General features: G+C 40.7%; 2 protein-coding genes across 4 annotated transcripts in view; one reads left to right on the plus strand and one right to left on the minus strand.

Annotated features, from left to right (window-relative positions):
* The window catches only part of LRRC42 (leucine rich repeat containing 42), a 19898-nt gene extending 19369 nt beyond the window's left edge, over positions 1–529 (minus strand). Inside the window, exon 1 of the mRNA XM_080921943.1 lies at positions 355–529. The gene's annotated coding sequence lies outside the window, so the exon portion shown is untranslated. The remainder of the gene's footprint in view (positions 1–354) is intronic.
* On the plus strand, positions 331–21684 carry IFT25 (intraflagellar transport 25). Of its 3 annotated transcripts, none has more exons than XM_080921945.1 (7): positions 331–457; positions 5646–5750; positions 7964–8073; positions 15959–16065; positions 17571–17639; positions 19705–19748; positions 21521–21684. In XM_080921945.1, exons 3-7 carry the CDS (start codon positions 7976–7978, stop codon positions 21632–21634), a joined length of 432 nt encoding a protein of 143 aa, XP_080778071.1. In that variant the 5' UTR covers positions 331–457; positions 5646–5750; positions 7964–7975; the 3' UTR covers positions 21635–21684. The 3 variants fall into 3 exon arrangements, with proteins under 3 accessions (XP_080778071.1, XP_080778070.1, XP_080778072.1); XM_080921944.1 differs by lacking the exon at positions 331–457 and adding an exon at positions 926–1025; XM_080921946.1 differs by lacking the exons at positions 331–457; positions 5646–5750; positions 7964–8073 and adding an exon at positions 9270–9350.
* The last annotated feature ends 241 nt before the right edge of the window (positions 21685–21925 follow it).

The raw sequence follows: 21925 nt of genomic DNA on the forward strand, positions 1-21925 counted from the left end.
CCCCTATTCCAACCCCAGCTCCTTCCCTCCGTGCACTCCCCAACCCTTTTTCTTTTCCCCCTTCCCCGGCACTCCCACCCAAGCCTCTCCCGAAGTCCACCTAAGCTAAATCCGCTCCCTCTCCCGCCCAGAAACCTAATTCTCACACACCCTCTCAGTCTAAACCCGGACGCCGCGGACCCCACCCTTGAGCCCACTTCAAGCACCCCTAAATCTTCATCCTCCCACCTCTCCCACCGCGAGCTCTACCTCATCCCTAGGGCCTTTCCCCTCCCCCAGCCCCTCACACTCCGCCCCCGCACCCACGCGCTGCCCGAGGCTCGGCGAGCGGCCCGACCCGCGGCCGCCACCTACCTGTGCCCCTGCCTGGGGCAGCGAGCGGCTGCACCTCACTGGGGCTCCTTCCTCCACTGAGCGGCTGACCAGGAAGCGGCTCGGCACCTAGGCCACAAAGCCCGTGAGGGTGGGACACACACAGAGGGTGGCAAGAGGGAGGGGCTGGGGGCGACCTGGCGCCGTGGGACCGCGGGACTAGCGAGGAGGGGGGGGAGGCCTTGGCTGGGTAGGCGCGCGTGCGCGGGCCGGCATGAGGGGCGTGGTCTGGTCCTTGGTGGGCGGGGCATATGACGGGGCGGAACCAGGAGTGGGGTGGGCCCTCCGATCTGAGAAAGCCTGGCAGTCAGGGTAAGGGTGAAAGGGGCGGGGCTGGACCGTGCGTGTGCGTGCCCGCGCGAGGACGTGTCCCTAGAGACCTGGGGGGGCCCCCGAGGCAACGCGGAGCCGGGTGAGGGTAGTCCTGAGGAAAGACACGCAAGCGGGGTGGCGCATCTAGGCGGGTCCAGTGCCAGGAGAGGGCGGGGCGGAGCTGCTCAGAGCGCGCGCCGGGGAACTCCGCTGAGGCTGGGGCGGGGCGGGGCGGGGCGGAGCGGGGCGGGGATCGCGAGCGGACTGGGTCCTTTTGCGAAGCTGCCCGTGGCTCCGACGAGTGGGTCTGTGCTGCAACACGGTGGGCGGGCACCGAAGAGGTGGGAGCTCGGTGGCGAGGCGTGCGGAGGGATGCGGGCGGGAAGGAACCGTTTGTGAGGAGACGCGCGGCGGGTGACCGTGGGAGGAGCCGAGATGTCGCTGGGAGAGGACTGCCGGACTAGGGCCTGGCCTCTCTCTAGGCCCCCGCCCCAAGAACTTTTAGTGCCCTGAAATGATGCTTTGACCCTCAAAAGGAAGGACAATTACAAATTACAGTTAATATGTCAAACGGAAGACATCATTGGCATCGTCCAATCTCAAACAGCTATGAATAATACTTAAAGTCGGTGTGGGTGCATTTAGGTTATTTGAAATCATTTAGGTCTGGGACTTGGTGAGGAGGTGAGAGAGCTGTTTCCGGGCTGCCACCATGGGAAACAGAGAATAACAGGTGTTTAATTTATGCCAGAGTTACCAGTGGATGGTATAGGAAAGGATTTGGGGCAGGCAGATGTAAGATTACCCAGACCCAAGGATGCTGGTCAACGAGAAAATCAACCCAGGACTTGACTCGGGTTTTCTGGAAGAAGTACCAGAAAGGGCCACACTGTATATGTAAGAAGAAAACCAATGGTCCCGGTGAAGGGCACCTGCCGTCCCTCACTGTAAAACACAGAAAGGATGGATGTTATCTTTGGTAGAGAGCTTCTGAGAGTATTCATGCTTACTTAGATCAAGCATGTCCTCTCAAACCTGCAACTTGGAGCTGTGTGGAAACATGTCTGTTGAGTGGTTTTATGGGTTTCTTGGAGTTGGTTTGCCTCTTTCTCATTAATTTCAACAAAAATGTAAGGAAAGCCCAATCTCTGCCCCTTGATTTGCAGGACAGATATTGTTGTTCTGGGTACATTCGTTTGTATTAAAGCACTTGTATATTCATTATATATTAAAGTGCTTGTTTGCTCTTTCCTTAGACATCTTAGATCATTTAAGAATAAGGTAAAAAAAACCTGAAAATTTGAAGAGAACACACTGTATCTTATTTGTATACTATATACATAGATATTAAAACATTTTGTGGGATTTTTTGTTTGTTTATTTGTTTTTGTTTTTTGGGGGGAAGCAGGTCTCTTGTAGCCCAGGAAAGCCTTAAACTCACTCTAATCCTCCAGCCTTGACCTTCATAGTATATGGGGCTTCAGCCTGACCTGCAATTCTTTTGAACATGGATTGATTCTCCCTTATATGTTATTTATCCACATGAGATATACATCCTGTATTTACCGGTTCTGAGACATTCACACCAATTCAGATGGTAAAAGTAGAATTAGAAAATATAAAAACACCACAAATTTATCTGTCATCCTTTTACAGGGGGTGTTCATCTTTAGTATTTATACAACTGGAAGGGGCACTGGAAATTTTTAAAATGTTTGTTTATTTCATTTATTCATTTGGGGGACATGGTCATGAGTTTGTTTTTCTCCCCCAAACAGTATGGAGCTTCATAATGTCCTTGAAAGGTTCTGGACCCCTTACTGATGTTCAAAGAATCTTATGGAATGTACAACCTCTTTTACTTCTTGTGTTTTGTTTTATTAGGCTGTCGGATATCAAACCTGGGGCCAATGCCTGCCCACTGGTTACACCTTCAACCTAACTTTTAGTAAATCTAAAATAACACTTTTAAATTTTACCTTTTGACAGTGTTGTCTTAAATTGGTTTTGTCATGGACTAAACAAATTAAATTTTAATATATCTAGATCAAGGGTCATAAAGGGCCAAATAATATTTTAGGCTTTATAGTCTGTGACAGCGACTCAGTTCTGCCACACAAAGGCAGCCATAGATAATATGTAAATGGATGAGCATAACCTTGTACAATGAAACTGTTCTACCTTGTTCTCTCCTTTCCTTCCTCCCTCCCTCCCTCTCATTCATTGGACCCAGGGTCATGAACATGCTAAGCTACTGCTGTACAACAGAACTACACACCCTATCCCTCCAGCAAGTCTTCCAAGGGCCAGTTCTGTTATTCAGCATATAAGCTGACAGCTTTGTCCTGTCTACAGAGTTGATAAGCACACTTCTTATCGAATTTAACAAAGATATTATTTCAAAAATACCTTTACTTATTTCTGCTTCCCCCTCCCTGTGGCAATAGGATCTTACTCCCTAGCTGAGGATGGCCTGGAGTTTACTGTAGCCCAGGCTCCCTGCCCACTTGTGATAATCTTACTTTTAGCCTCCCACAGGCTTTGATTACAGATCTGCACCACTTTGCCAAGCCACAAAAGTTTTGAATGGGAGTATAGCTTCAATGGTAGACCATGCACCTAGCGTTCTGAAAGCTCTGGGTTTAATTCCTAGCACTATAAAAATGAATTGAAATTTTATGAAGTGCTGAATAGTAAAAGTTCATTTTATTTTGCTAATTATTGCCCGAGTGTAGCTATTCAGAGAGTTATAAGTAATTGGAGGAGTATTGTCTGTCATTCAGCCCATATTTTCCTGGTCCAAGGTGTATCTTGAAAATATTTGTTAAAAATCTCAGAAACAAACATGCTCCTAATTGGTAGGAACTCCAAGATGAGAAAAAGAAAGTTATTCTGGTGTAACTTGGTAGTTACTGTTATTATTACCTCCAATTTTAACTTGTATCTATATTTTCAACTTGTAATAAACTAAGGATTTTGTTTCTAAGTTCACCAGCATTATATATATTATATATGTATATGTAATATGAATGATATTTTGCAACACACTTTAATTTTATAAAAAGACACAGACTGAAAGCAAATGATAGAATACAGTATAATTTGTTTTTTTTTTCTTTCTTCCTAGATAGGTCTTTTTATTTAGCCTAAGCTGGCTTTGAACGTGTACAATTGTACACACACACACACACACACACACACACACACACACACACACTCACGGTGGGGGGGGGGACTGAGAGAGACAGAGAGAGGGACACAGAGAGACATAAAGGGGTTATTTGATCCATGCCTGGTTAAGTGTTTATATACATACATACACACACATATGAATTCTCTATTATCCTCCTCTTTAAGAATTAACAATATTTATCCCATACCTGTTTCTCTGGTACCAGTAGCATGGAGGTTGTGATTAGATTATTCAGGAAAAATGGGCACAGAAATGTTAGAACACGTCTCTCACAGCATGACTGCAGCTTTCAATACTCTTGACACCCTTTTGAACTATAATGGAAAGTAAACATTTTGCTAATATGAACACCAAACAGAAGTGAAACAAAAGTTTTCAGTAATTAACATAAGGCCTACAAAATGCCTCAACAGAGAAAGTGTTTGGTACAAGTATTTGAATTATAAAAATGATTGAAGAACTACCAATTTTGAAATAAAAAATGGCTCTAGAGCTGGGCTGGGTGGTATACAGGTACCTACCTGTCATCCTAGCACTGGGGAGGCAGAGGCAGAAGAACCACAGGTTTGAGCCCAACATTATAAACATAGTGAAAACTTGTCTTAAAAAACAAACAAACAAAACAGGCCCTATAAACACTTAACCAGGTATGGATCAAATAACGCCTTTATGTCTCTCTGACTCCCTCTCTCTGTCTCTCTCTTTGTATGTGTGTGTCTGTGTACACTTGCACAAGTTCAAAGCCAGCTTAGGCTAAATAAAAAGACCCTAGCTAGGAAGAAAGAAGAAAAACAAAGTATACTATATTCTATTGTTTGCTTTCATTCTGCATCTTTATAAAATTAGAGTGTGTCTCAAAATATTATTTGGTTGATTTTTAAATCCAGTCTAATAAGCTAGTGTTTAGTTTATTAATGGTAAGTGGAAAGATAATGTATTTATGTTTATGTTTAAATCTGTGTTTCCACCGTCTTTCAGTATAGTCAAGTTTTTGGGGGGGGTTATTTATTTTTTTGGTTTTGTGGTACTGCATTTTTTTTTTAATCTTCTGGTGGCTTTTAATCTTAGTCTGTTTGTATTTCTATAATAAAATCGTTGAAGCTGGGTGATTTGTAAAGAAAGTAGGTTTATTTAACACACTGCTCTGAAGAACCAAGAACATGCTACCATCTGCTTGGTGTGGGTAAGGATCTCATAGGTGATAGATGGAATGGTGGGGGAAAGAGAGTTCACAAGGCCAGAGGTGGACGCAGGAGAGCAGGGAAATGAGTCCACTCCTCCCCGCAGCCTACTCCCCAAGACCCTGAGACCCTCCTTAGTAATCACTTTAAGAGGGCCATTGTGACCTGTTTACCTCCCAGTAGGTTTCATCTCTTAAAGGTTCCACCACCTTCCACTATAGTTAGAGTCCAGACTTCCACCATTTGAACCAAAGAAACCTTCTCTTTTTCTTTGTTGGTTTAATCTTTATTGGTTATTCTACAAACCTAAGATTATGATATGGATCCTTACCATCCTAGTGTTTCTCTTTGTCTCTGTCTGGTTTCGCTGTACTGGGATCTGGCCCAAGACCTTGTGCATGTTAGACCAGTATTCTCCTGCTGAGCTGTTACCCCCAGCCCCCTAGTCTATTTTGAGTTAATAGTATTTTGCTTCATGTTCAGTGTTAATAACTTTAATACTATGATTCTGTGGGTGTGATTTCATTACCTTCTTCTCACCTCATACTATTTATTTATTTTTGTTTTGTTTTTACTTTTTGAGAAAGGTCTTACACCGCCAGGTTGGTCTCCAGCTTTGCTTGTTGTATGCTGAGGATAGACCTGAGCGTCTGACCCTCCGGCCTCCACCTCCTGAGTACTGAATTACACAGGTGGGTGTCACTAAGTCCACCGAAGATTTCCTGCTTCTGCTTTTCATTCTGCTGTTCCCTACTTTTCTGTTCTTGTTTTGCTGCTGGGAAACAACCCAGTACTTCTTACATATAAGGCAAATGCTCTTTTACTAAGTCACGCTTGCAGCCAAATCCTGAGTCCTTTACAGAGAGTTTTAAGCCAGTTTCTCTATGAGATCTTTATTAACAGTGTATTTAACATCACTAGTACTTTCATTTTTACAGAGCTAGATCTGATCTAGAAGCATTTACTTCGATGGTTAATCTTGATTGGACTAAACCCCACCTACATTAGTGGGTACACCTCTGGAGGGACCAGTGTTTCCAGAGATACGTTGTTGTGGTTTTTGCTCTTACTGCTTTGCTTTTTTTCTTTTTCTATCAGCAATAGGCTAATCATGCCTAAGTAGAATCTTCTGTGTGTTTGTGCAGCTTAAATTTTAAAGTTATTTGCAGCTGTGAACTTATGTTTTAGATTGGTAAAATGTTAACCATCTTTCTTCACAGTTTTCTTCTACACTACTCAGTCTCCTAAGATCAATTCCAATTGTGCACATTTCAGTTCACTTAGTTATTTTTTAGGTTAATTTATTAAAAGTAAATTAAGTGAATGGTGTTTTTCCTGCATGTCTGTGTACCACATACATGTATGTACACATGTATGTATTCTGGAGACTGATCTCACATTAGGCATGGCTGGAAACATCCTTCCTGACTGAGCCATCTTGCTAGTCCACTGATCTTTGATTAATGTTAAATTCTATCTGATGTTAAGCCTAGCTAACATTTAAAAAAAAAAAAAAAAACTTTACACAACTGTATTTTTCAATGCCTGAATTTCTGTGTTGTTCCTTTTAAGTTTTTGTTTCTCTTGTAAAACTCACTTTCTGTTCACCCATTTTGTCTGTGTTCTTTCTAAATTGTTTAACAGATTTCTATATGGGTATCTTTGTATCTTCTGATACAAATTAGCATATGGGTACCGACAGCACCTGCATCATCTGTTGAGCTGCTTCTAACCTTGTTTGATTCAGTATCTCAACAGAAGGTAGAGTAAACAGATCATTTCTCCCCTAGAGAGTTCACATCTTTCACATCTTTTCCTTTGTCTGGGAGATGCCATAAGGGACAAATCAATTCTTCTGCATCTTTAGACCATGTTGTAATTTTAAGTACATGTAACATACTTCTTATTTCAAATAAGTAATTTCTCCTAAATTGGGTCTGCTCTAATGTACACAAGACCGAAGAAACCTTTCTTTGCTTTTCAGCTAGCAGCAGCTTCCTGTGGAGCTTCACAGGGGCTTGTTTCTTTGATCTCATCTCAGGTGACATGCATGGGGGCTGTGCTGCAGCTGCACCTAACTGTACTTAACGTGCATACGACATTGACAAATCTCACAAACACAGTGAGGGAAAGATGCCAGATAGGGATAAGCCTGAACTATGATTCCATGTACATGAGATTTAGACAGACTTCACCCTCACCAACCAAAAAACAAGAGTGTCAAATGTAAATCAGCCTGGTGTGGTGGGCAGGCCTGAAACCCCAGCTCACTGGGGGTAGATGAAGGAAGATCCTGAGTGTTTGCTACCATCCCCAAAATGCAGCCAGGTGTGGCAGCTCATGCCTGTAATCCAAGCACGGGAGAGTAGGGGCAGGAATATTACTGCAAGTTCTAGGCCAGCCTAGGCTACTAGTGATTTTTAGACCATCTTGGGCTTGAGAGTGACCCAGACTGTAAAACAAAAACTGTAATAGTAAATTTTTTTGATACTTGGATTGCTACGGGTAAAGATACTCACAAAATATCTGTTTTTAGCCTCCAAACAAAAACAAAAACAAAAAAACCCCATAAATACAGCTATAGACAATAAAGATCACTCGTAATTTATGTCACCACAGCTTGTTAACTATCTTTATATAATTACTGAGGGTTTTAATTTTATAAGAATAATGATGTCAGTTCAAGTAGTCACAGACATTTTGTGGAGCACAGCAATGGAAATGATCATATTTTATAGGTCATCCCAGGTAAAGGGCAGAAGTTTGCAGAAACAAATGTGCAAGTCCCTCCCACGTTTTGAATAGCTTGGTTGTTAAACTGTGTGCTAGGCAACAGCCTTGCTTTCTCTTCTGCTGAGAATCAAGAGTTGCTTTTTTTATTCCTGTGTGTTTATAAAAATTGCAGGCTGTTTTTGAGATGAGGAAGGTGGATCTCTGCTCGGGCACCGAAGGGGCAGAAGTGATTCTGGCCACGTCGAGTGATGAAAGGCACCCGCCTGAAAACATCATCGATGGGTAAGAGGGCCTCTTCTGTCCTCGTCCAGGGTTATGTTAGATCAGGGAGCCCAAGTTCATAACAACTGACACTATTAAGTAGTTTAATAAATATTTAGTGAGCTAGGTGACTATATAGTATCTATTTTCAGGGCCATTATTGAATTAATTGAATTGCAAATACATTATTTCATCTTTCATAATTCTTAGACTGACCACTTTGTGCAAATAGGTTTGACTTTCTAAAATTTTTATTCTATTTTTCTAGCAATTAGACCAAGGGACCTCCCATAGTAAACAAGCAGTCTATTTATTGTGATTTGTGTTTTCTAAGTCAGGACCTAACTACATAGTATTTACTTACTACCTAGATTTGTCTTAAATTCAAATTCTCCTGTCTCAGAGTCCAGGATTAGAGTTGTGTTCCACCATTCCTACTTTGCAAATAGATGTGCATGAGTGTTGTAAGATGTATTTATTTTCATTTTGTGTATACTGGTGTTTTTGCTCATATGTATGTGTGTGTCCCATGAATAGGTTTTAAAAAGGTGTTTTACCGAGACAAACAAAACAAACAAACAGACAAACAAAAAACAAGACAGCAACTTCATTTTATGGAAGAGTAAAATTTTAATATCAGGCTTTGGCTTAATTCTAGATTTTTCTTAGAAATAAAAATATATAAACACTGTTGCTTCCTAGGTACTGTTTGCTTGCTGGTCTAAGCAGCATCTTTGCTAAGCTGAATGGCTCACTTCTTGCCCTTCCTACATGTGTGCTTCATTCCAGTCCCGCTTGGCCAGTGCTAGAGTGTGTTCTAGGTAGAGTAAGTAGTTTTCTCAGACCTTTTACTCCAAGAAAAAGTGGCCAATGGAGAACATACCACTTCTTCTCATTTCTAAATTTTATTTTATGTGGATTTTGCCTACACATATGGCTGTATGGTCAGTACCTGGAAAGGCCAGAAGGGGATGTCAGATCCCCTTGACTGGAGTTTCAGACTATTGTCAGCCACTGTGTAGCTTCTGGGTCTTCTGGGAGAATAGCCGGTATTTCTCTAGACTGAGAACACCTCTTTTAAATAGTTCTGGTTTCTTTTTCTTAAATCCTTTTGCTCTGACTGGTGGAATCATATCATTTGGAGCTGAAAGGATTTATTAGATTATCTTTATTTTAGACTTGGAGGAAGACAGGTGACACATTACACTGGTTTTAATTATCGAGGCAGAGCCATTGTAAGATGGAGCTGTTACAATCTCCATACTCTGTTGTGCTTGGACAAGGTCCCAACAATCCAGGTCAGTTGCTGCTCCTTTCTCACACCTTTCCATCCAGTGGGGTCATTTCATGGCTCTGTCTCCACTTCATGACTTCAGGACTTAGAGGCTTTAAGTCTCTAGTATGAAAGTGGGTGACTTGATTTTTTTTTTGTTTTATTGTTTTGTTTTGTTTTTGTAATTGTTTATCCATAATATTATGTCCTCTCTCAGTTGTGAATTCATAGAAATCAGCCCGTGTTTTGGTTATCTTTGACTCTACAAAAACTTGAATTGTTTGTTGACTAGGTTGTTGATTTAGAACACAAAATATTTGTTAAATTTGGCTAATACTAAAAAGCATGTGAGTGTAATTTATCTGTGGCACACATATATAAATGTATGTGCACACACACACACACATGACTGCAAATTTGTTTAGGGATTTTATAATTTAGGAAGTGGTGAACATACACAAAAACTGTTTTCAACTGGGCATGGTATTTCATACCTATAATCTTACTGTACTGGGAGGCTGAGGCAGGAGATTGCCTTGAATTCACGGCTATTCTGAACTGCATAATGAGATCCTGTCTCATAAAAAACAGGAGCAGGGGTGGCTAACGGGAGGTCTCAGAAGTTTAGAGTGCTTGCTGTCTTAGAGAGGACTAGAGTTTGTTCTCAGCATCCACATTAGATGTTCACAACCTGGAACTCCAGCTCCAAGGGATCTAAGATCCTCTTCTGACCTCTGTGGGCACCTGCACACATGTAGCATAAACACATATGCATAAATACAGTATATTTACAGCCTTTAAAAAAACACTTTTTTTAAAAAGTGTTTTTGGCTAAGCAATGGTGATGCATGCTTTTAGTCCCAGTACTTGGGAGGCAGAGGCAAGGTGAATCTCTGAGTTTATAGCCAGCCTGGTCTATAGAGCAAGTTCCAGGATAGCCATAGTTACCCAGAGTAGCCATGTCTTGAAAAACAAAAACAAACAAACAAAAAACAATAAAAAGTATTTCAACCTGCTTTAAAGATTAACAAAAAGAGTACCAAAAGTAAACTAGTTTGTTATTAAAAAAAAAAAAGTCCCACAGATAAATGAATGATAGAATCAACTAACATGCATGTTTCTAACTCTCAATTATTCTATATGATAACACAAATGTAAGGCTTGAGTCAGAAACTTAATACCTGCCTTTGCCTGTGTCATAGTTGCTGTAAAATTCAAGTAATAGTTTTTTATCCCACTGATTTGGTATAGAAAAATTAGTGTACATATATACACAGAACCGCAGAAATTCGTCTTTAAGTTGTCCATTTAGAACAGAGATCTTTCCAGAAATACCCTTCCCTTTAATTAGAGATGATCATTGCTCTAAGGCAAGACCAGAATATTGTGCAACATGCCTCCCTTTTTAAAGCCTTTAATTTAAAAAAAGTTATTTGTATGTGAGTGGGTTTTTTTTGTTGTTTTTTTTTTGTTTTGTTTTTTTTTGCATGTATGAATGTGTATCACATACATGCCTGGTCCCATGGAGACTAGAAGAGAGCATCAGATCCCCTGAAATTTGAGTTATAGAAAAGTGTGAGCTGCAGTGTGGGAACTGAACCTAAGTCCTCTAAATGAGAAATCAGTTCTCTTAACTGCTGGATAAATATAAAGACTTTGTCCCAGGAAACACTGAAAAAGAAAGAAATGTTTAAACAGCTGGAGGAAAAGAATTGCAGTTTGCTGAGGCACAGCAGTGCTGATGAAGGCAGGCCTGCTTGCTAGAGAGAGCTCTTCAGCTAGTGTCTGACAGATGCTCAACAGGAGATGCAAATAGACATAAAACTGTCAACCTGGAATTCTTTCTCTTGCTAAAACACACTTCCAAAAGTAAAGCTATTTTGTTTGTCACAGGCATGGCAGAAAATATTAAATGAACTTTGCAATTTGAAGAGGTATAATACCAGATGAAGACTCAAACCTATATGAAATGTACTAAATAGTAAACATATATTTTTCTGAGTTTCTTTGAGAGATAGCCAGTCACTTTATGATTTCAAAACATTATATTGTGAAATTAATTATATATAAAATATATTACAGTCACATAAACATGAAGTTCTGAGTGATTTGACTATCACAAAGCTCTCTTTTCCCTTTTCTTTTTCATGTGTGTGTGTGTGTGTGTGTGTGTGTGTGTGTGTGTGTGTGTGTAATGTGTATGTGGTGGTTTGAATAGAATGGTTCTCATAAGCTCATATATTTGAACACTTGGTCCCCAGTTGGTGGAACTGTTTGGGAAGAATTAGGAGGTGGGGCCTTGTTAGAGGATATGTGTTACTGAGGGTGGGCTTTGAGGGTTCAAAACCTACACCATTGCTAGAAAGTGTAGCCATACCCTTTGCTGCCAAGGATGGACACTCTCATCTGCTTTAGCACCATGCATGACTGCTGCCATGCTCCCTGACATGCTGGGAATAGGTAAACCTCTAGAACTGTGAGTCCCCAATTTTTATTTTTATTTTATATATTGCCTTGGTTATTGTGTTTTATCTCAGCAATTATAAAGTAACTAATATAATGTACATGAGTGTGTGTGTGTTTCTGTGTGTGGGCCTGAGGTTGATGTCTGGAATCTTCCTCTATTGTTCTTCCACCTTATTCACTGAGGCATGGTTTCTCAGTAAAATACAGAGCTCACCAATGACTCGCTGGTCTTGCTAGCTAGCTTGGTCTTGGCCTGGGCATCCTTTGGTTCTGACTTCCTAGGCTGGGATTATAGGAAAGCTACTGTATCTGCCTGGCATTGATAGTTTTAGAGAGCCAAACTTTGTCTTCCTGGCTGCCATGGTAAGAACTTTAGCTACTGACCATCTCCCCAGACCCACAAGGTTCTTATATAGTATATATATATATATATATATATATATATATATATATATATATATATATATATATATAACCACTATAACACTTTTAAAAATAAACAAAAGAAAGAGCCACCCTAGTGTCTTGGTGTTTGCCTGTAATCCTACTAAAGAGCCGGAGGCAAGAGGACTAAAATTTTGAGGCTAGCCTGAGCTAAGTAACAAGACCCCTTTTAAGAACTGGGAGGCCGTGGTGCATTGTAGCTCTGCAAACTTTTAATCCCAGTGCTTGGGAGGTAGAGGAAGGTTGATCTCTGTGAATTTGAGGCTAGCCTGGTCTACATAGTGAGTTCCAGGCCAGCAGAGATACACAGTGAAAACCTGTCTTTAGACAACTACAAAACCAACTCAAGAGAAACTATAATAAAATTTAACATGTCAATAGGTAGAAAATAAGTGAGTAAGAAATTATCTTCCCCACAAACTATATATTTGAAAGATGATTAATTATATTCATAATAAAGTAGAAGAAGATAATAAGATTACTAGGAATAAAGGAATATTTTATACTCTTAAAGGGTCAATTACTTAGGAAATTACATTTCTACATGTCTGAGAACTAATAATCAATTTTTTAAATATATGAGGGCAAAGATAAAAGAAACCTACAAATGGATATTTTAACACTGTCCTCTCAATAAAGATGGAGTGACATGAGCCAGTAAAGAGACGATCTGCTCAGTGCTGTCCATGACCTTGATCAATTGACCTGAAATACTGTCATTAGTGGTGGCATATCAAACAAGTGCACATTGAATTTCCCTGAATAGGTCCCATCAATTTCAGAAAACTGAAATCATGAAGAGACGCTCTTAGCTGGGAATGGTAGTTCACAGCTGCAATCTCAGTACCCAGAAGGCCTCTGAGCCACACAGCGAGGCCCAGCCTCAAAAAGTGAAAGAAAAAAACAACAACAACAACAACTTGGGAATCCAGAAAAAGGAACAAATTAAATCCAAAGAAAGTGGGAAGTATGACAGGGCTGGAGATCAGGTGGTGAACTGCATGCTTAGCGTACACGAGCACAAAGCCCCGAGTATGATCTCCAAACAGTTTGTAATCCTAGTTCTCAGAGGTGAGGCAGGAGAGTTCTAAGCTCAGGGCCAGCATAGCTACATGAAGAGACTGTTTCAACAAGCAAGCAGAAGTACAGGATGCGTAAATTTCCAATACTAAAAAGAAAGAAACTATATTAATAGAGAATCTAAAAGAATTGCATTGTAAATAACAAAACTGAGCTAATAAAGTTTAGCAATTTAAGAGGAAAGGGACAAATCCTCAAATCACTTGAACTGTAGAAATAGCGAAAGGTTGGGCTGGAGAGAGATGGTGGCTCAGCAGTCAAGTGCACTTGCTGTTCTAGCAGACCCTGGTTCAATTCCCAGCACCCACGGGGCAACTCAAATCAGTTTGTGACTCCAGTTACAGTAGATCGGATGCCCTCTCTTGGCCTCCACATATACATGTAGGAAAACACCTATACACATAAAATTTTTTAATTCCTACCCACTACTGAAACTATCAAACACTCAAAGAAGAAATATCCACGTCTTACAAGCCCTTATAAAAATAAACAAAGCAGGCGTATAGCTCCATGATAGAGAGCTCACCAACCATGCTTGAGGCTGCCTGAAATTAATCCTCCACAGAGGGGGAGATTTCCCACCAAATATTACACCAGCATCCCATTATCAAAACCAAACAGAGCATAAAAGAAATCTTAAAGACCAGTGTTCTTTTTGAAAGAAAGTTAAAAAATTTTAAAAACATATTTTAAATTAAGTTGGCCATTGTAACACATTCTCATGATGTTCACACTGGGGAGACTAAGGCAGGAGTATCATGAGTTTTAGGCTGAGGCCAGCTTGGTCTTTGTAGCAAGAACCAGTCTTAACCAAACAAGAATAAAAGGATGAAAGCCCCCAAAATGAGTCTAAAAAATATATTTTACTCTAGGAATACAAGACTTATACAATTCATATTATCACAGGAACACAAGGGTGAACTTACAATAATTCACCGTATCAGTAGACCGAGCACATGCCTGAAATTCTAGTACTAGGGAGGTAAATGCAAGATCATAAGTTCAAGGCCAATCTTGGCTACATATTGAGTATGGATGTGCCCTGGGCTATATGCATGAAAATGCGTAATTCATCCTGGTATCTGCTCTCAACAACCGCAGAGAAGAGGGTCCCTCAGTCTGATAAAGACATAGAAAACCTTTTCAGCTCAGTGGTAAGACTGGAGATACTTTCCCCCTAAGATTGGAAGAATTCTTTCTGCTTCTGTCTTCTGGAGACCTTGCTGAGTATGGTCAGAAAGCAGGGATATAAAAGATCGATAGGTGAAAAACACAGTAGAACTCTCTGTTCACAGATTCTGTGGCTGTTTCCATAGAAAACCTCAAAGAATCTACAAAAACTAAAGGAAAAATGGTCATAATGGTAAAAGCCTGTAATCCAAGCACTTGAGAAGCCGAGGTAAGAGGATAAAGGCCAAGCAGAGCTACATAGGGAGGCCCTGTCTCAACCCTGATTCAAAAGAAAATGAGGAGGTGGAGAAATTAATAAAGCTGGAAGTAAACTCGGTAATTTTGCTGTGTTTTAGTTGGAAGTAAAAAATTTTAAATTTAACTTACTCACTCTGGAGATGTAGCTTAATTGGTAGAACACTTGCCTAAATGTATGAAGCCCAGGTTTAGTTCCCAAAATGATACAAAATTGAGTTCAGTGGTGCGTAATACATGTGATCCCAGCACCTGGGAGCTGGAGAGATGGAGAAGCAGGAGGATGAAGCAGCTCAAGGTCATCCTCAGAGACATAGCAAGTTCAAGTGATACCCTACAAAAGCAAAAACAAAGAAAAAAGAAAAACAAAACAAAAAAACAGAACAAGCTATGGGTGTGGCTCAGCAGTACAACCCTTGCCTAGCACAAACGAGGCCCTAGGTCTGACTACAAAGGGATGCATGGCCCATTGTGATGGAAACCGAGGCAGTTGTTGGCTAAGGGATATAGAAATTTGTCTGGAAGAAAGATGAGAGAATTTCTGGAATCATGGGAATGCTCTGTATCTTTGTTGTATTGGTCATCTTAGTGATTGATGAGATACTTGAAACTTCAGTTTCTTCAGCAAACATTGTTTATATACTGTGAGTCCCCTACTATAATAATTATTAGGGACATAAAAACAGAGAAAGGCAAGTGTCTGGGCCTATAGGGACATAAAAGCAAAGAGTGGTACAAATGCTATGAAGGAAGTAGAACGCACCAAGGAGGTGATTCTCATCTGCTGGAGTTAGAGAAGGGACCATAACCTTCACAAAAGGTAGAAGGGCTTTGGGGTCAAGAGACACATTAATGGAGGCATAGAAGCATGTGTCTGTAGGATGTGTTTGAGAGTTGCAAGCAGCTGGCTGTGGCAGCAGTGATGGGTGATGTAGTAATGGGAGGCAGTATACTTTAATGGTGGACCGAAAGGGTGGGTTGATGGTCGCTGGGACTGCCGCAGCCTTTTAGATGGGAGTGACATCAGCTCTCTTTCAGCATTTTAGAAAAGAATATGTCAGCTTAAAAAAAAGTACTAAAGTTGAGATTCTAGGCAGAAATAAGTTAGAAAGGGATTGTAAATTGAAACAATAGCTGGTTTTTAATATTTATTCATTATAACATTATGATTATATTTTTATCTGTCTATTCCCTTCCTTCCTTTAAAATGAACACTAGGAATCCAGAAACCTTTTGGACCACCACAGGCATGTTTCCCCAGGAGTTCATTATTTTTTTTCACAAACACGTAAAGATTGAAAAGCTTGTGATTCAGAGTTACTTGGGTAAGCAAATCACACATTAATTTTTATTATCCTTTAATTTTTGTGTAGGCAGAGAACACATGTAAACTTTTGGCAAAAGACTAGTTTTCCTTACAACACGGGACCCAGTTTTATTGCTGAAGTGGGAGGGTGGAGAGTCTGAGTTAACTGCCTTCAGCACAGTTAGCCTCTTAAGTTGCAAACCCTTCCAAAGCACATCATAATTTCCGTGCAGCTTGCTGTGTGAATGTCTTTGGCAGAAGACTATTAGGAATGTAAGAGGCTGGCTTGCCCCAATCCTGGGCTCTATGGATCCCTGTCCTCGGTTCACTTAGCCTGTAGTTCTCAGATTCTTGCTGTAAATCTGATAACCCCAAGTATTCTCATTAAATAGTTCTGGTTCTTCCATTGGTAATGACATTTTCTGGGGATTAGGAGTTGAATCGCCCCTAGGAACATAAGTCCCGTCTGTGATAAAGTATGTCAGAATCATGGCAGTAAACAGAATAGATCCCAGATGTTTCAAATGAAGAGACCTTATTAATAGATATACTTATAAAATTCTGGCCTGGGTTGCAGGAATGAATAATGGACAATGGGGCCCTCAGAAACCAACTACAGCAGGGACCCACTGCGTCCTGAGACAAGAAAAGGAAAGGCTCTTATAAGAGCCCGTGTGTGTGTGTGTGTGTGTGTGTATGTGTGTGTGTGTGTGTGTGTGTGTGTATTTGAGATTGTACAGGGAGGCCTGGCCAGCAGGAGCTGCAGTCTTGAAGGGAAAAGATCAGCAAAGACATGGCATGAAGCAGGACAGAGTGTAGATAAAATATTCTGGTCTCACTTCTCTGCCCTCCAATCTTCTGGTGCCTGCCACCGGCCATCCACCAGCCATCCACTTGCCATCCCCAAAGAAAAGTGAGTTGGTAAATTGGTCTAGGAGGCATAATTTGTAGGAGTTGGGTCCTCCAGAGTAGGACAGAGAAGGGAAGGATGGTTCTGGAGGTCATGTGGGGGGACATGGAGAAAACCCTGTGCAGAAGGAAGGTACATGGGTGCTGTGCTTCTGTCATTACGGAGGCCCTGTTCTGGAATGCTTTTCCTGACTTCTGTAAAGCCTGTGTCCTCACCAGGAAAGTAGGTTAGTAATATCTTTCTGATAAAGACTTCAGCCAAGAGAGAATGACAAATATGCCTGACTCAGCATGTTCTCCATAAAGACTTGTGGCCATGATTACTAGTAGTGTCACAACCAGTATATAAATACTCCATATAATAACCAGATTCAGAAAAGCAGTAGATTTGTGCTCTGTAGTGACAAATACTAACAAGGCTACCATTGTACAGTTTATGCTTTACTGCAGGATTTATGGGAAAATGGCCATAGCTTCCAGGATTCCTGGTGCTGGTACTTTGTGTTGTCCCTAACAGTGCCTGGCAGTCAAGGGCAGCAGAGAAAAGAAGCACAGACGCAATGCCAAGAATGGAGTCACTAATTGACATTCTTATTTATTTATTTGTAACACTAGTGCGGACTTTGAGGATTGAAAAGACCACATCTAAAGAGCCGTTGGATTTTGAGCAGTGGGTTGAAAAAGGTGTGTATTCATGTCTCCAGTACTGTTCTGAGCACACGGGAGTGGGTGAGTGCCTGGCCTCTGCCTCTGAGCTTCAGTTCAACTGCATTTTGGTAAATAACAGGTAATGTTAATGATTCTCTAATAACATAAGGCCTAGAAAACACACGTTTGTGCAGTCATCATCACACTATTTATATAACAACATTTTCAGCATTTTAGGACTTTTTCAAAAATAGACATGACACATTTAAAGCTTTTGTGAACTAGTGGCTTATATATGACAAGCAAACAAATATTAGCTTCATACCTTTCCTTCTGGATTAATAATAATGTTCAAATATCAGCTGAGCTGGGTGTGGTGGCACATGTCCTCAGTCCCAGGATTCAGAAGACAGAGAGAGGCAGGGGGAATCTCAGAGTTTGAGGCTAGCTTGATCTACATAGATCATTCTAGGCCAGCCATCACTACATAGTGAGTCACTGTTTCAAAACAAAAACAAAAACCAAAAAACCAAGAAAAAAAAAAAGACTCAACAATCTTTTTATAAATATCCACTGTCCACAGCATAAACACACATAATTCTTTCATGTGTCTATCTCCCATTCTTAGCAAATCCTGAAAAACAGGAGAAAAGCTACAAGGAGAAAAGAAAATATAAGCCTCAGGAGCCAGGCAAATGTAGATTGATAAATTTGATTTGAGAGGGATATCCCAAGCTTCCAGATCACAGCAGATGAGGTTGAAACCTAGTGCCTTCCAAGGAAATGCATGAACAGAGTAGAGCAGAGACTGAAGGAAAGACCAAAAGACCACCCCACCTAGGGATCCATCCCATCCGCAGACACCAAACCCAGACACTATTGTTGATGCCAAGAAGTGCTTGCTGACAGGAGCCTGATATGGCTATCCCCTGAGAGGCTCTGCCAGAGCTTGACCAATACAGATTCAGATGCTCGCAGTCAACCATCGGACTGAGCCTGGGGACCCCAGTGGAAGAGTTAGGAGGAGGACTGAAGGAACTGAAGGGAACTGCAACCCTCTAGAAAGAACAACTAACTGGACTCCCCAGAGCTCCCATACTAAGCCACCAACTATAGAGTTCACATGGAGGGACCCATGGCTCCAGCTGCATATGTAGCCTTATCTGGCATTAGGGAAGGGAGGCCCTTGATCCTGTTAAGGCTCGATGCCCCAGCATAAGGGGATGCTAGGGTGGTGAGGCAGAAATGGGTGGGTGGGTGGGTGAGTACCCTCATATAGGCAAGGGGTTAGGGGATTGGGGGCTAGCAGAGGGGAAACTGGGAAGGGTGACAACATTTGAAATGTAAATAAAATAACCAATTTTTTAAAAGGTATTGTTATATTAACTAAATAATTAGTAATTCATGGCTAAATAAACTAATCCAGCCTAACATTATACAAATAGTATATTATTAAACTTGGGTACAAGAAGAGGTCATGTCATAGGCCATTCTACATCATGGTGAGATTTTCATGTAGGAAAAATTGCTTCTTGCATAAAAGTCTGTTAGGAGCTTGATCAATAAAAGGGAGGAGCTTGGGGGCTGGGGAGATAGTGTATTGGTTAAGAGCACTGACTGCTCTTGAAAAAGCCCAGAGTTCAATTCCCAGCAGCCACATGGTAACTTACAATCATGTATAGTGAGATCTGATATCCTTTTCTGGCATGAAGGTGTACATGCAGATAGAGCACTTATATACATACATACATACATACATACATACATACATACAATAAATCACTTTTTAAAGGGAGGACTTTCTGCATTCTGCATTTTATTGATTGCTTACTTTATTCTTTAGTATAATTTACATTTGTATAAAATCACTAGATTTATTATCTAGTGATTATAAAATCACTAGAGGTATTTTATAACTCATTTTTTAAAAACCTTTAAGCCAAATGTCTTATCAAATTTCAACCCCCAAGTAATGATAACTCACTTAAATCTGCCTTTAACTTATAGTTTGCCAAATAATCACATTTTGCTGGGTACAAATTTCAATGGCTTTCTTTATATATTTGAGCCTTAACCTATTTCTATTAAATTTATGCTTTAGATTTAGTACACACAGAGGGGCAGCTTCAAAATGAAGAAATTGTGGTAAGTGTTTATACTTTATAGAGATAAGATTATCTCCAGTGAGCCCAATTTAGATTTTAAGGATTCCTAGTATGAATTATTCATAATGAATAGCCTCATGGTATTAGCAGTTCTTTGCCTATTCAACCATTAGAGATTATTCTCAATAATATTATAAGCTAAGTGTATTATTAATTAGGCTCTTTCTTTAAAAAAAAAAAACTAATTCTGGAGAAAGTAGCTGCATGGACAAGACAGAATTGAGTTCATTTGTTTTATTTTGCTCGGTGATTTGTTTTTAAAGTATTTGGCTCCCTTGTTCCATTTGATTCTCGGCCGTTTAGAATAGGACACTAAGGGGGTTGAGCTGTCAGAGTCGGATGGTAATTAAGCGTGAAAGGACAAGAGAGGTTTAGATAAGGGGAACTGGAGCATAGGATCAGCAACAAATAAGCCGGAGAGCTGAAGTGGAGAGCGGGCTTTCTGCCGGCATTCCACTGGGCTCTGTCGGTCAGGTGGAATGAATGCCCCGAGACAGCAAAGCTGCTGCTTCTTCCGGCGTCTGTCTCTGCCGGGTGTCACGCCCTAGTTTTAGACAAGCGGGAACTAAAATTCTCCAAGTGATTTTAGCTGCCAAGTGTTGGTATACAGGTCTTCTTCATGACATTTATCTGCCAAGGTTTGGGACTTTGCACCTTCCAGGGGCTGTTGTGAAACCAGCATTTCAAAAAATTCCCCAGAGGGTGGGGAGAGAGCTCGGTCCACTTGTAGTGCAAGTGTTCAGACCTGAGTTCGCTCTCCATTACACACGTGTAAACCCAGTGCTGGGAGGCAAGATCTTTGGGGTTTGCTGGTATACACACAGAGACATACACACTCACACACTCACACTCACACACTAGAAACTCCATTGGAATTGTTTGAATCCCCCAATTCACTTTTCTCCTACCTAAGTTCCTCTAGTCGGGAGGCCAGTAAGATCCAAAGGAAAAAGAAAAAAGATGGATTTTACCAAACTGCTTCTGTGTTCTTTGGTATTGTGTTGAAGACTTGCTGGGGAAGTTATAGAGCGTTTGGAAAGTAGCAAAGCAAAATCGGAGGCTGGGGGCTGCTCACGTTCATTGCTGACAGCTGACTGACTCGTTTGTTCTTCCAGCTGCTGACCATAAACCTCAGGGAGCACAAAGAAAGTGTGTAGGAAACGTGACACCATCTTTTTAAACTTAATATTATATCCCAAGTTTTATAATGACACTTTTATACACATTTTATACACATTTGAGCTGCTGTATGTTCTCTGGCGTCACAGTAATTCACAGTGGACATCGATTAGCACATGCTGTGTGCACTATGGCCTTCACTGTTTCCATTATTTTCTAGTCCTAAATTTCATGGGATGGAATTACTCAGGACAAGAGTATAAACATTTTATGGCTTTTAATGTATCTTGCCAAATTGCTTCCCAGGAGATTATCTCAGTGCAAGAGTACAATCAGGCTTTAGGGTAGTATCACCAACAGGTTAGCATGAACAGTTCCTTACAAAGACCCCTGTAAAACAGTTGGTCAGAAGTGTGATTTGTAATTTTTAGTCTACTCTACAACCAAGAGTAACAGATATCATGCTGAATCATTCTCGGACAACTGCCACAAAGCTGGCCTGCCTTCTGCCTTATATTTTGTTACATGTTAGAAAATCTTTTCTTCATCCAAGCCTTTGTTCTCCAAATGCCTGTTAATAGTTTGCTAGGATTGCTGAAAGCATCCACATTGATTTTTTTTTTTCTCTTACAGGCACGAGATGGCTACGCCACTTTCTTGAAGTTCATTATTGTCTCAGCATTTGATCATTTCGCTTCTGTGCACAGCATTTCTGCAGAGGGACTAACAGTCTCCAGTCTTCCTTAGTAACTGCAACAAAATGCTCTGAACTACTTTTAAAATACATTTACTGAAACACAAAGCTATCTTTGATACGTTTACTATTAAATAGATTTATATCATTCTATTTCCATTTTTATTCATGTTTTCTTCAGTATTTTGGGCAAAGAAATTCTGGTTCTATGAATCAGCAGTGTTGGAGGCTATAAGGACATTTTTACTTCAATATACAGCGTAGTCAAGGAAATGACTCTGAAAATGTATCTGTAATTTATTGTGCCTCCACGGCACCTACCACAGAGCCCGTCAGATCTCCCT

Source organism: Micromys minutus, assembly GCF_963924665.1.
Source record: "Micromys minutus genome assembly, chromosome: 9".
NCBI classification, from domain to species: Eukaryota; Metazoa; Chordata; class Mammalia; order Rodentia; family Muridae; genus Micromys; species Micromys minutus.